The sequence below is a fragment of the Lissotriton vulgaris genome, chromosome 2_1 (assembly GCF_964263255.1).
Source record: "Lissotriton vulgaris chromosome 2_1, aLisVul1.2, whole genome shotgun sequence".
In the NCBI taxonomy this organism is placed as follows: Eukaryota; Metazoa; Chordata; class Amphibia; order Caudata; family Salamandridae; genus Lissotriton; species Lissotriton vulgaris.
This window is the reverse complement of record NC_141687.1, coordinates 1,265,973,173-1,265,986,882: the sequence shown is the minus strand read 5'-3', so window position 1 is coordinate 1,265,986,882 and position 13,710 is coordinate 1,265,973,173. Positions and strand designations below refer to the sequence as shown.

General features: G+C 45.7%; 1 protein-coding gene across 2 annotated transcripts in view; it reads right to left on the bottom strand.

The window, feature by feature from the left end:
• Window positions 1-13,710, bottom strand: part of LOC147732477 (receptor-interacting serine/threonine-protein kinase 3-like) — a 1,935,498-nt gene that overhangs the window by 1,598,267 nt on the left and 323,521 nt on the right. For both annotated transcript variants that reach the window (XM_086956988.1, XM_086956989.1), the window contains exon 2: window positions 7,641-7,956. In XM_086956988.1, coding sequence (XP_086813114.1) covers window positions 7,641-7,956 — 316 coding nt within the window. The remainder of the gene's footprint in view (window positions 1-7,640; window positions 7,957-13,710) is intronic.

Sequence of the window (13,710 nt, the reverse complement as noted above, 5' to 3'; positions counted from 1 at the left end):
CCAGGAAAGACATGATTTGGCAGTTCGGGCTGGACTGTTCCCATGAGGCACAGGGTCGTGGCTGATTTTCATATGGCCATGTCTGAACTGGGGTGGTGTGGAGTGCAAAAAAACGATGGATTTAGGCCCAGATCTCTGTACTGGGGTGAATGCATGACATTGTTCTGCATTCTGTCCATCAACTGTTGTTTTGCATTTTATACAATATCAGTGTCTTGGAATAAATATGCATGTTCGCTCGAGTGCAGTAGAATACCATGGAGAATATGTCATATTTCTCCTGCGCATAGGTACTTGCACAGGGAAAGAATTTTATACATGTAACGATGCTGGACCATAAGTAAACTGACCTCACTTTTAATATTTCCAGGTTTAAAGGTGCAACTGAAACCAAGTACATTCCTCATATTTACTTTTAATGGGGCAAAATGGCAGCTGTCTTTCTTGAGAGGACTAAGGTCCTGATTAAGAGTTTAGTGGTCTTGGAGCAGTACACAGGCTCGTCTGCTAACTCCCCACCAGATTAGGAGTTTTCTCCTGGTCTGGTTGACAGTGCTTTCATGATCCCACACCAGTGGCGTGCTTAGGCTCGTAAGTAAGCCTCAGCAAGGCACTTCTGTGGGATCACCAAAGCCTGTTCCTGCATGGCATGGACTGCACCATGTTATGCTGTCTCGCTGTGCAGGAAAAGGGAGTGCATACCGAGGGGGAGGAACGAGATGTGCCCCCCTGCATGCACCCCCAGGCCTGAGGCCCTGTAGGGCCCCCTCAGTTTCCTCACTGCCACACTTTTCAAAGCGGGGCCACCGCTATGAAAACCTTGGTGTTGAGGAAACTCATAATATGCTTGGCTGTTCCACAGCAGCACCGACAGCATACTGCGGCATCAGACCGCCCTGCCACCGCCGAGGGATTGCGGACCCCCTGCGGCTGTGGCAGTCCGACTGCCATAAGTGTAATACGGTGGTCTGACAACAGGTGCAGCGGAAGCCACTCCGCCACCGCAGGTTTGGGGATCCATTGGCTTGGCAATTCGGCCTGGACTGTTTGGGCTTGAAGAGGGTCAAGATTGATTTGCGTATGGCTAGTTCCATACTGAGGTGACATGGTGAGTAAAAGAACAATGGGCTGGAGTGCTACTCTGAATTATTTCCAGTAGATAGAACTATAAGTCAAAGTCAAAGTCAAAAGATTTATATAGCGCACTACATACCCGGAGGGTCTCAAGGCGCTTGAAGAAGGGTGAGGAATTACTTGTCGAATATCCAAGTTTTAAGTTGCTTTCTGAATGCTAGGGGGTTCTGAGTGAGACGAAGGTGAGTGGGGAGTGAGTTCCAGGTTTTAGCAGCGAGGTAGGAGAAGGATCTACCTCCCATGGTGGTTTTGTTGATGCGAGGTACGGTAGCAAGGGCTTGGTTGGAGGATCGTAGCTGGCGGGAGGGGGTGTAGAAGGAAAGTCGTGTGTTGAGGCATTCGGGTCCAAGTTCGTAAAGTGCTTTGTGTGCGTGGGTTAGGAGGCGGAAAGTAATCCTCTTATTGACGGGGAGCCAGTGGAGGTTTTTCAGGTGACTAGAGATGTGGTCTTTACGCGGGATGTCTAGTATGAGTCTGGCTGATGCGTTCTGGATGCGTTGGAGTTTTTTCTGGAGTTTTGCGGTGATACCGGCGTATAGGGTGTTTCCGTAGTCCAGGCGGCTTGTAACCAGTGCATGGGTGACCGTTTTTCTGGTTTCGGTGGGGATCCAGCGAAATGTTTTTTTGAGCATGCGAAGAATGTTGAAGCAAGATGATGAAACGACGTTGACTTGTCTGTTCATAGAGAGTGAGGAGTCCAGGATGACGCCCAGGTTCGTGCGTGGTCCGTCAGGATGGGTGCTTTTCCAAGGGCCTCTGGCCACCAAGAGTCATCCCAGGCGGAGGGGGAGGTACCTAAGATAAGGACTTCTGTTTTGTCTGAGTTCAGTTTCAGACGGCTGTGCTTCATCCACTCGGCTACTTCTTTCATTCCTTCATGTAGGTTGGTTTTGGCGGTGTTAGGGTCTTTGGTAAGGGAGAGGATCAGTTGAGTGTCGTCGGCGTAGGAGATGATGTTGAGGTTGTGTTGGCGTGCGATGGCTGCGAGGGGGCTCATGTATATGTTGAAGAGGGTGGGGCTGAGTGAGGATCCTTGTGGTACGCCGCAGATGACTTCAGTGGCCTCTGACTTGAATGGTGGGAGGCGGACTCTCTGGGTTCTCCCGGTGAGGAACGAGGTGATCCATTCCAGTGCTTTTCCTTGGATTCCGATGTTTCTGAGGTGCTGTAGAAGGGTGCTATGGCAGACTGTGTCGAAGGCTGCGGAGAGGTCGAGGAGGATGAGGGCGACTGTGTCTCCATTGTCCAGTAGAGTTCGAATGTCGTCTGTTGCTGCGATGAGGGCGGTCTCCGTACTGTGTTTGGCTCGGAAGCCGGACTGTGAGGAGTCGAGGGATTTGTTGGTTTTGAGGAAGGCGGCGAGCTGGTTGTTGACGGCTTTCTCTATGACTTTGGCCGGGAATGGAAGGAGCGAGATGGGGCGGTAGTTTTTGAGTTCGGTGGGGTCCGCTGTGGGTTTTTTCAGAAGGGCGCTAAGTTCTGCGTGTTTCCAGCTTTCCGGGAAGGTGGCGGAGTTGAGGGAGCAGTTGATGACGTCTCCGAGGTGTGGTGCTATGATGGAGTCTGCTTTGTTGAAGATGTGGTGAGGGCAAGGGTCTGTGGGGGATCCTGAGTGGATGGAGTTCATCAGGCGGATGGTGTCCTCAGTGGAGATTGGGTTCCAGTCATTAAGGATGTTCAAGGGGGGTGAAGGTCCTGCAGAAGGTTGGGAGGGTTGGTCTCCGGGTTGGTTGTCGAAGCTGTTGTGGATGTCCGCGATTTTGTTGTGGAAGAACGAAGCTAGGGAGTTGCAGAGGGCTTGAGAGGGGGTGATGTCGTTGGAGTTGGCTGAGGGGTTGGTAAATTCTTTGACGATGTTGAATAGTTCCTTGCTGTTGTGGGCGTTGTTGTCTAGTCGGTCTTTGAATGCGGCTTTCTTGGCAGTCCGGATAAGTTGGTGGTGTATGCGGGTGGCGTTTTTGAAGGCGTCCCTGGTGATGGTGTTTGGGTCTTTTTTCCAGGCCTTCTCAAGGGAGCGACAGAGTTTCTTGGATTTCCTAAGATCATGGTTGAACCAGGAGGCGTTTTTGCTGCCTAGTTTGATTTGACGTTTTTTCAAAGGTGCTAGGTTGTCGGCGCTGTTGGTTAGCCATTGGGTGAGGTTAATGGCTGCTTGGTCGGGGTTTGAGGAGTGGGCAGGGGGGTTTTGAAGAAGCGATGAGGAGATCTGGTCGATGGTGATTTTGTTCCAGTTTCTTCGCAGAGTAGGTTGAGGATGGTTGAGAGTTGTGGTCTTATTGTAGATAAAGTGTACGCAGCTGTGGTCCGTCCAATGGAGAGTTGTGGTGTGACTGAAGGAGACATGTTTGCTGGAGGTGAAGATAGGGTCGAGTGTGTGACCTGCGATGTGGGTGGGCGTAGTGACAAGTTGTTTGAGTCCGAGGTTGGCGAGATTGACCAGAAGGGAGGTGGCGTAGCTGTCATTGCTCTTTTCGAGGTGAAAGTTGAGGTCTCCCAACAGGATGTATTCCTCGGAGGGGAGGGCGTGTGGGGTGATAAAGCCAGTGATATCGTCGCTGAATTGTGCATGGGGTCCTGGAGGTCGGTAGAGGAGGGTGCCACTGAGTGTGGTCTTGGGGTCGGTGTGGATCTGGAAGTGAAGGTGTTCGGCGCTGGCAAGGTTGACGTCTGAGCTGGTTGAGATGCGGATGGAGTTCTTATGGACGATAGCGATGCCTCCTCCTGTTTGGTCGGTGCGGTCCTTACGGATGATCTTGTATCCTTCCGGGATGGCAATGGTGATGTCTGGGGCTGATGAGGCGTTCATCCATGTTTCTGTTAGGAAGGCGACGTCGGGAGAAATGGTGTCTAGTAGGTTCCAGAGGTCGATGACGTGTCTGTGGACTGAGCGGGTTTTGAGCAGGATGCATTTTAGGTGGTTGGAGTCAGATATCTGTTGTGTGTTCGTGGATGAGGAGTTTTTCTTGGTGCCGTCGAACTTGCAAGAGTAGCATGTGAAGGGTCCATGGGTGTGTCCAGGAGCGGCTTGGGCGCAGTTGGAGAGTCGGCCGGGGTTAAGGGCTAAGAGGGTGGAGGCGTCGTATGTAATCCGGGAGGGGTGGGTGGTACGAGGGCCAGGGGGTCTGGCGCTGGGCGCGGTCCAGGCGTGGACGGGCGTAGACGGGCTTGCCTTTGGTGCACCTTCGGCGCGGCCATAGCGCGTGGACGCTGCGCGTGTGGACATCTGACATAAATGGAGAGTGGAGGGGGCGGAGCGTGGGAGGGGCAGCAGCTGGGAGGCGGTAGCGGGGAGGAGGGGCGGGCCAGGGAACACCTAAACAAAATGGAGGGTCAAAGGGAGAGTAAGGCAGGGGCAGCAGATGCACCACGGCACCGGGGGCACAGACGAAGTCCCAGGAAGTAAATAAAGCCTCAGCAAGTGTCGTGCTGCAAAGTACAGCAGAGCGAGCTTGCAAAATCAGCTTCCCATGAAGTTTGGTATGTTTCAATTAAGTGGCATAGATATGCCCAGACGTGGGTCCCATAATCATTGTGTGTTAGACCTGGCATCCTTGGCGTTGTTTTCCCTGACTTTTTTGCCTCCACCTCCTGTGTTTTTCATGCTATGCTGGATTTTGTTTTTACTGGCTTAGATGCTTTGGGCACTTGGCCACTGCTGATCAATGTAAAAGTGCAAGTGCTCCATGTGTAAATTGATACTGTGATTGGTTCTCCCTGATTGAAATATTTTTGTACCACTGGGTCCCTAGTAAACTGCACCATGTGTGCCAGGGTGGGTAAATAAAATGCTACTAGTGGGCTTGCAGCACTGATTGTGCCACCCACGTGAGTAGCCCTGAAAATATGTCTAGGTCTGCCACTGCAGTGCCTGCGCACAGTTCTTAACTGCCATGTCGACTTGGCCAGTGTACCCACTTGCCAGGCCTTCCCCTTCCCTTTTCTTCCACATAGGATACCCCTATGGTAGGCCAAGGGACCCCCCCCCTGGGCAGGGTGCACTCTATGTGACAGGTAAGACATGTATTGGCGGTTGTAACATTTCCTGATAGGATATTGAAATATAGCCAATTTTGTTTTTCACTATTGAAAGGCTATCTTGCCCATAGGACAGAATGGGGTATGCTTTGTAACATTTTACAAGCATAACTTCCCATAGGACTAAGATAAGAAAATGGAGTTTGGTATCCCTGAAATCAGGATTTAATAACACATCTTTTAATAAAGATGGCTTTTAAATTGTGGGGATGAATTAAGGATATCAATTGGCACAAACGAGATTATGATTTTGGGTGTAGGGAGAGATGGGCAGGATATCCCCCATCAAGAATTTATATATATTGCAATGGCTATATCCCGACTTTGTATAGCAACCCTATGGAAGGATCCTAATCCCCCGTCATTTAACCAATGGCTTATAAGAATGCTATCAATGTATACATTGGAGAAATCATTGTATGAAAAAAAAGGTCGTAAAGCGATGCAATTAGGCAAACGGATTTGGGCACCGGTAGAGCATTGGAAATCAAGAATAGAGGGGCAATCTATTCTACAATATTAGTTTATAACATTATAATAATTCTTACTTTTTGTTTCTTGTTTTCATGAACTTTAGTTCATTTGTGTAAAGACTTATATGACCTGTGAAATTATTCTTTGTCTCTCGTTCATAATGATGCATATCTGCTAAAAGAAATGTATATTTGGAATGAAATAATTGATTATCATGTGGAACTGTACTCTCTGATGATGAATAATAAAAAAATAAATTAAAAATAAATTGTGGGTTTGAAAATACCACTTTTAGAAAGTGGCTATTTTCTTGTTCAACCTTCATGTGTGCTTCTGCCCTTTTGTTGACTGCCAGTCTCGCTTTGGAGTGACAGGGGTTGGGGTGGCTCCAGGAGTCTGGTTGAGTCAGCACAAGGCTGATTATGCCTGATCTGCATTTGGAGTGGTGGGAGATGTAGCACCTGTACCTGAATAGGGCTGTGCCTGCCTTCTTCAATGCTGGCTCCACCCCCATGCTGTGTGTCTGGAGCCAAGGCTCACACTAAAAAAGGATGCTGTTGTGCACTGGCAGAGTGCCCCAGAACTGGTTTGAACTGGGCTCAGAGCCTCTTGCATAAAGAGAACAAAGACATTTCGGGGTATAAGTATCAGACCTAAAACCTCTGAACTTTAAATCATTCCTGGAATTCAAGAGGAACCTTTCCAAGGAGAAGAGCTGGAGAGACTGAGGAGAAGTACTGCCCTTGCTGTGTGTCTGGGGTTGACCTACAGTTGCTGTTTCTGCCAAGGAAAGGAGAAGGACTTTCCTGTGTTATGTGTCCCCTGCTTGAAGGAGATCTCCAAGGGACTGAAGTGAGCTGGCCTCCTGTTCTGAAGTCTCAGCGACACAAAGACTTCAACCCCAGCTCTCCTGAACTCTTCAGTTGTGAGTTTCGACCTGCCTTGAGGTGCCTGTGCCAGTTTTTGGCCTCTGGAAGTTGTTGCTGCTGTTTGGGAGCTGGAAGAGAGAAGAAACTAAAAAAACTACAGAAACAGACGCATCGCTCTTCTTGCGGCTGTGTTTCCGACGCATCTTAACGGCGTGTGACAAATGTCCATGCATCAACCCGGCTGCTGCGAAAACCATCGCAGTGCCTGTCATCGCTGCTAGAATCGATGCATCGAGGGATTGTGGCTCAAAAGGACCAATGCACGCCACAAAATGCATTGCATTTAGCAGATATCATCCTCTTTTTATGACATTTACCCACCTGACAAACCAAATGCCTCCATAGACACCTGTTTTTGAAACCTATAACACCCAACAAAAAAGTTTTCATTCTCCATTCACCTTAATGGGATCACCCTTTTACCCTCACTTCACCTGCATTATTTGAGTCACATGGCTGATAGGTATGAGCAGAGGTGGTCACTAAAATCACTGTGTATATATAAAAAGACCAACAACATATTGTAGCTTTTTATAATGTTTTTACTAAACCTTTCCACTTCTCTGTTGGTTCCAGATTGAAAGTTCATGAAGTAAGGCTACATAAAAGGAGTGTTGTTTGCTAATAGGAAACTTTCTTTCGTATTGGAGGCTGCAATTGATTAATTTATTCACTTGGTGTTACATGCATGACATTATAATTGCTCTACTTATTTTTTAAATTCATATTACAATTGATTCTCCTGTTATTACCCGGTCTCGCGATTACTACTCTCAAAGCATGCAAACTGTACCACATTGATGAAGCCCAAATGTGCTGGACCACTGAATACCTTTGAGAGATTTGAGTCTCTGGCTACCAATTAAGTTTAAAACAAAAGAATATTAAGATTTTAATATGTATTGAATCACTGGTCCACCAAGTGGGAGTTGCTTGCTAGAATGGGTAAAGTCATGTTTTCTTTGTGCTTAGGTCATGGGTATGATTCCCCTCTGGTCAACTGGGAGCAAAAAAAGGGGATTTGGGCAATGTTTCATTCACATTTAAATGATGAAAATGATCACTCACCTTGACCATAAAGTAGTCATCAAGCAGCACGTTGCTCGGTTTCAGATCGAGGTGAAGCAGAGGAGGTTTGAGGTCATGAAGATAGTACATTGCCACAGCCACCTGGTTCAGAATGCGGAATTTAATCGGCCAGGGCAAGGGGGATGCATTGCTGAAGAGAGTGCACAGGGAGCCATTGCGCATATATTGCATTACTAGCCCATACTCCACATGATCCTCGTCAGGATTACTGTAAATCGCCATAAGGTGCAGTATGTAGACAGATTGTGCCCGTTCCATCAAAACGACCTCTTTCATCAGCTCCTTTTCCAGCTCTCTATGATTGTACAAGATTTCAGGAACAAGAAGGAAAACAACAGTAGTCAGAGGCACAGGTAATTGAGATGGAACCAGAACGTTTTTCATCACATAGCCAATACAAGAACATAAAGAGTAAAATAAAGACAAGGACTGGAGTACTGCGATCAGTTAAGGGGTACATGGAAGCAGTCAGAGAATGAGGGGAAGTGTTTGGAATGAACATTGTTTTACGTGGATACCAAGTGTCCACATTAGCAGATTCCCATGCTAAATGGAAGTTTAAATACATGAGCACACATGAAATTGGAAGAAAATAGATTTTAATTAACTATCAAAAAATCATTAATTGTATATTGCATCACTACACTAAAGCATGAATGAACTTCAAGCTTGCTGCTCACCTTAAGTCATGTGAACAAGAAAATCTCACTAGAATTACATTTTTCTAATAAAGAAGATTGAGGTTCACAATGACCAAATCACTTCAAAGACTGGACATCCCAATAAATAGTATGTCAGATAGACAGAGCAGTGATCAGACTCCTGCTCATCCACACCGAAACATGCTAACCTCTCAGACAGCAATTCTTTCCAAACCAGATCTCTTCAACCAAGGTGCCTGATCTCGTTAACCAAAATGCTACTAAATTCAACACTAATTAGAAACAAGCAATTAATTACTTTTAAAAGAGTTCCTACATTAGCTCACAGGTGTGGGCTAGTAAGCCGGAGGCAATAGTCCATCAAAGCACGCTTTTTTTTAGCTCACAATAAAGATTACAGAGGTCTCAAGCAGAGAATATCTCATCTGGTGTCAATTATAAAATATGAGACAATGGTAACAACTATTTTGCTTACACAGATCTAATATAAACAGAAGAAAAATAAATACTCTGCATAAAATCAGAAACGTAATACAAACGTTTGCATAGGTTAATGTGTACAATCACAGCATGCCTACAATTTAAGTATGTATGAAGTGAGGAACATTAGCTGAGTGACAGTTCTAGAGCATGATTGGGAATTTTATTAAAAATACAAAAGTCTAGTTAAAAATGCCCATGCAGTACTAACATGCAGTTTATAATGAATGAAGAAAGGCCTTTAAAAATGTGCAATAGTAGTAGGCAGATATACTTATTCGTACTAGGCCTCAAAATGCTGAAAGTAGCATTACGTCACAAGTAGTCTGACTGGATGTGCTAAAACACACATAAATAAAATGTTCAGGTCTTGACCTTTCAATTACTTAATGAATGCTTCATATAACTTTGCAACATATTTCTGAATAATACAATAACGTTTCACAATGTTTGTTAAAGCTTTATCGTTTAATGGAACTTAAAAAAGTAATCACAAAAGAAATGCAATGTTTAAACTGAAAAGTTGACCCTTATATTCTAAAGGAAGATGCTGTGCTAATAATTTTTATTGTTACAACAGTTGTTTCGATTTCTACATAGCCCATTGTTAGTTAACATACATTTTACTTTGATGGCTACAAATAGTACCACAATCACTTTGGCGACAGAAGATACTACTTTGGCTATGGCTCCTGCAGTAGCTTCAGCTAGCAGTCCTTCCATGCCTTTTCAGTCCAGCTCACTCCCTCAGCCTTTTTCATCCCCTGTACAGGATACAGTGCATCCTACAGCAGAACTCTCTAATAGTTTTTCCGCTTTGGAAATCCACGATAGTGAGCAGGGTGATCTGGGAGATGTGAAGGGGGATGTAACCAGTCCTAAAGGAGAAGGTCCCCACCCACCCATTAATGGCGAACCTACAGATAACACTCTACCGACAAGGTCTGCTCCGGGAACTTTGGCGGATATCCTACTGGAGTTAAAGGAAGATATTGGGAAACGATTCACAATATCAGAGAGAAACCGGATTGCCATCCAGGCGTCTTGTGAGGCATTGGCCCGAAAAGTTGAGGACGTTTCATTAAGGACGGATGCACTAGAAGTGGAGCTACCTAAGATCAAGGAAGCCATAAGTACTTCTGCAGGTGCTATGGAAAAGCTAGTACAGCAGAATCGGGAGATGAAGTATGACATCAGGAGGCTTGAAAACCACTCAAGGAAGAACAACCTTAAATTTTTTAATGTCCCGGAAGATCTGGAATTGAGTGACATAAAGGCATTCGTGGTAGCGCTCCTTAAAACGACGATCTTGAAGAAATCCCCCGATGTCGATTTAGATCAATTAGCTGACATACAGACGGTCCATCGGGCCCATATAGGCGGAACCCGGGAAGGAGCGCCCAAAGGAAGATTTTGGTGAACTTACTTACTTATGGCACTAAAGAGAGGATTCTGTCCTTGGCCCTAAAAGCAGGCTCTATAAAGTCAACTTCCTTTTTCAGCCCATTTACTTTTACAATTCGCTCAGACGTCTCCCATATAACTGCCACAAAACAATGGGAGATGGGCAAGAGACTGGCAACATTTAACTCCTTGGGGGCCCGTGCCCAGCTGAAATTTCCAGCATCACATCGCGTAATGTGGAATAACCACATGTTCAACTTACGTCAGATTGAGGATGCAGACAGTCTGATTGAAAAGGGAAGACAGAAAGGGGGGAAGTGGAGAGCCGTTGCAAGGAGTTGGGTGGTAGGGATGGGCGATGCAGTTGCTTAAACGAACAGCAGGACTAGTAACTTGCTAAATATTATTCATAGCATATATTATATGTCCACTTGTTAGAAAGAGGCCACTATTGGCAATTTTAGTGTTGTATTATTAATGCAGTACATTTGATCATACACAGGGGGGGGATCCGTTTAAGAGCGTATGCTCAGGAAGAAAGGGAGTGTTCCCCAGGGAGGAAGAGGGATTTGGGGGTCACGGGGGGATGGGGGCGGTGGGAAGGGGGGCACGGGTGGGGTGGCAAGGGGAGAAAAGAAAAAATAGAGTCCTTATTTCACCTTAATCTTCAAGAGTTTCCAATTGAGTAGGAGAGGCGTATGGGTGTTCAGTTGAGAAGTGGGGGATGGAGGTCACCTAATGACTTGTAATAAGATACCATTTATCTCTTGGAATGTTAACGGGCTCCGGTGTCCCAGGAGACGTAGGCTGATATTGAAGTTTTTTTAACAATCTCCGGCCAAAGTAATTCTTCTCAAGAAACACATTTAAGCTCCACTGAGAGTAAAGAGATCTTTCGGAAACTTAGATGGATAGGATCGTTTTGCTGTTCCGGGCAGCTGGTGGCAAATAAGGGTGTTGCAATTTTGATTAAGACTGGGATCGGAGGGTCCATAAAATCAGTATTAACTGACCAGTCAGGAAGATGGGTCTTGGCGCAGGCTGACTTTGGTTGAAGCGAACAGACAATTGTATCTTACTATGGTCCGAATACAGACGATCCTGTCTGTCTATTCAGAGTTCAGTCCAATTTGGTGGGGGTCACTTCTTCTGTGATCAAAGAGGGTGACTTTAATGTCCTTCTTGACCCCCGTGAGGATCGCTCTAATTATAGCCAGCATGTTGCTGCCCCGCGATCCCGTCGTGCCATGGTCAACATGATTCATGAGCTAGGTCTAATGGATGCTTGGTAGTCCATGAGAGGGACGACACCTGGTTACACTTATTTTAGCAAAAAACATGGGCATGCGTCAAGATTGGACTATGTCCTTGTGGATAGGTCATACTTAGAGGCCTTGGTCGATATAAGAATACTCCCTAGCATTCTATCTGACCACGCCCCTATTATGTTTACACTCTTGATCGGCCGGGCTAGGGGTATCTCAACACCTAGATGGACTCTAAAAAGGGCGGTTTTAAAGAATCAGGACATAGTCACTGCGGTTGGTACATCTACCAATAATTATTTCTTTGACAACATTGGCTCAGCTCCACCGAGTTTGTTTGGGATGCTTGTAAGGCCCATATTCGAGGACAGCTCCATAGCTTGACAAGCTCATATAATAGGAAGGAGGCAATGGAATTCAAAATTCTGGAAGATCAAATCTCGTCTTTATAGATCATAAGACTGAGCATTCACCCAGATAACTTGCCACATGTATTAGTTGATCTGGAACGCCTCCGCTCAGAATATCGAGAGTTGTTAGATTTAAAAGTCAAGGCAAAATGGGCTGTACATGCGATGGAGAACTACGAATACCCGCAATCCACTGCTGATGATGTCACATATTACATCATTCATGACATGGTCAGTGACATCACTGATGACATCACTGATGACATCATCCAGTGTTTGTATGTTTTTGTAAAGTTAAAATATGTCCTACATATTGAAGAATGAGTGGATGTATAAGTGTCTGGATGAAGGATTTAGTAGGTGCATGACTGACTGTATGAGAGAGTGATTAAATGTGTTTCACTGAGTGCATGGGTTAGTGACTAAACTGTCTTAATTTGTGCATCATTATGTCTGTTGTTCTGTAAACTGCTGCATGTGTTGATCAGTAGCTATATGAGTAACTATATGGGTTATTGATTGGTTGCCCAAGTATTTGTATGGGAGACTGAGTGTGTGTGTGGGTGGCTGGGAGGTGTATGACTCTGTGCCCTAGATGTGTGAGCAGTTGATTCACTAGATGTATGGGTTCAAACGTGCATGTGGAAACAACTGTATGGGCGGTTGACTGTGTGCATGAGTGTATTGGTGAGTGAATGGATATCTCAGTGCTACATGTCAAAGTAGGTACATATGTAAAACACAGTACATGTGAGAGTTGACATATATAAATAACTGTGCATAAGAGCCAGTGAATGTGAGAGTGGCTTTATGAATCATTGTGAACTTGTATCAGAGATTGTATAAGAGAGTAAATATGTGTTAGAATATGTTTGAATTAGTAAGGTGTGTATAACTGTATAGTTGAGGAAATGGAGGAGTGATTGATTCTTTTCATGACTGACTAGATGTGTGAGTAACTCCATGGATGAGTGACAATCTGTGAGTGTCTGTTTACACTGATTGTATCTAAGGTTATATTAGAGTCTGAAGAGGTTCATCGTATTATCAAATGAATGACATTATCAGTGATGTGATCAGTAATGTCAAATGAGATGTCATCAGTGATGTCATCAGTGATGTCATCAGTGATGTCACTGACCATGTCATGAATGATGTAATATATGACATCATCAGCAGTGGATTGCGGGTGCGTGATATATAGTTATTGCAACTAACTATATGCGAAATTCTATGGTTTTGTGCGAGTAAAATAAGATTTTGTAAATGCTAATTCCTAACTATATATGGTCTATAACCTATGGTTTTTTCAGTGAATTTTCAAGGTTTTATAAATGCTAATCCCTAACTATGGGGGTCATTATGATAGCAGATTTTCCGCATCCTCGGGGCCGGCGGAAGCCACCGCCGGCCCCGAGGATGCGGAAAATCCGCAGCGGACTGACCAAAGACCCACCGCCAGATTAGGATGGCTGGTGGGTCCTGGTTTCCGTCCGCAGCTTTTCCGCCGCGGTCGGATTACAACCGCGGCGGAAAAGCTCTAATATGGTGACGGTGTCTTCCAGACACCGTCCACCATATTAGGATGGCCAGTAAAGTATGCTTTTCCGTGGCGGGTTTTCCGCCGTGGAAAAGCATACGGAACTTCACTGCGGGGGCCCGTTGCGGGCCCCCTAGGTGAAGGGGGTGTGGGGGGTGCACATGGGGGGTACCTATGGTACCCCCCCTGCATTTGCATGCAGAAAGCGGCAGGCACCGCGCGGTGCCTGCCTCTTTCTGCATGCAAATGCAATGCGTGCATTTTTAACATTGCCGCGGGTGCAGCTTG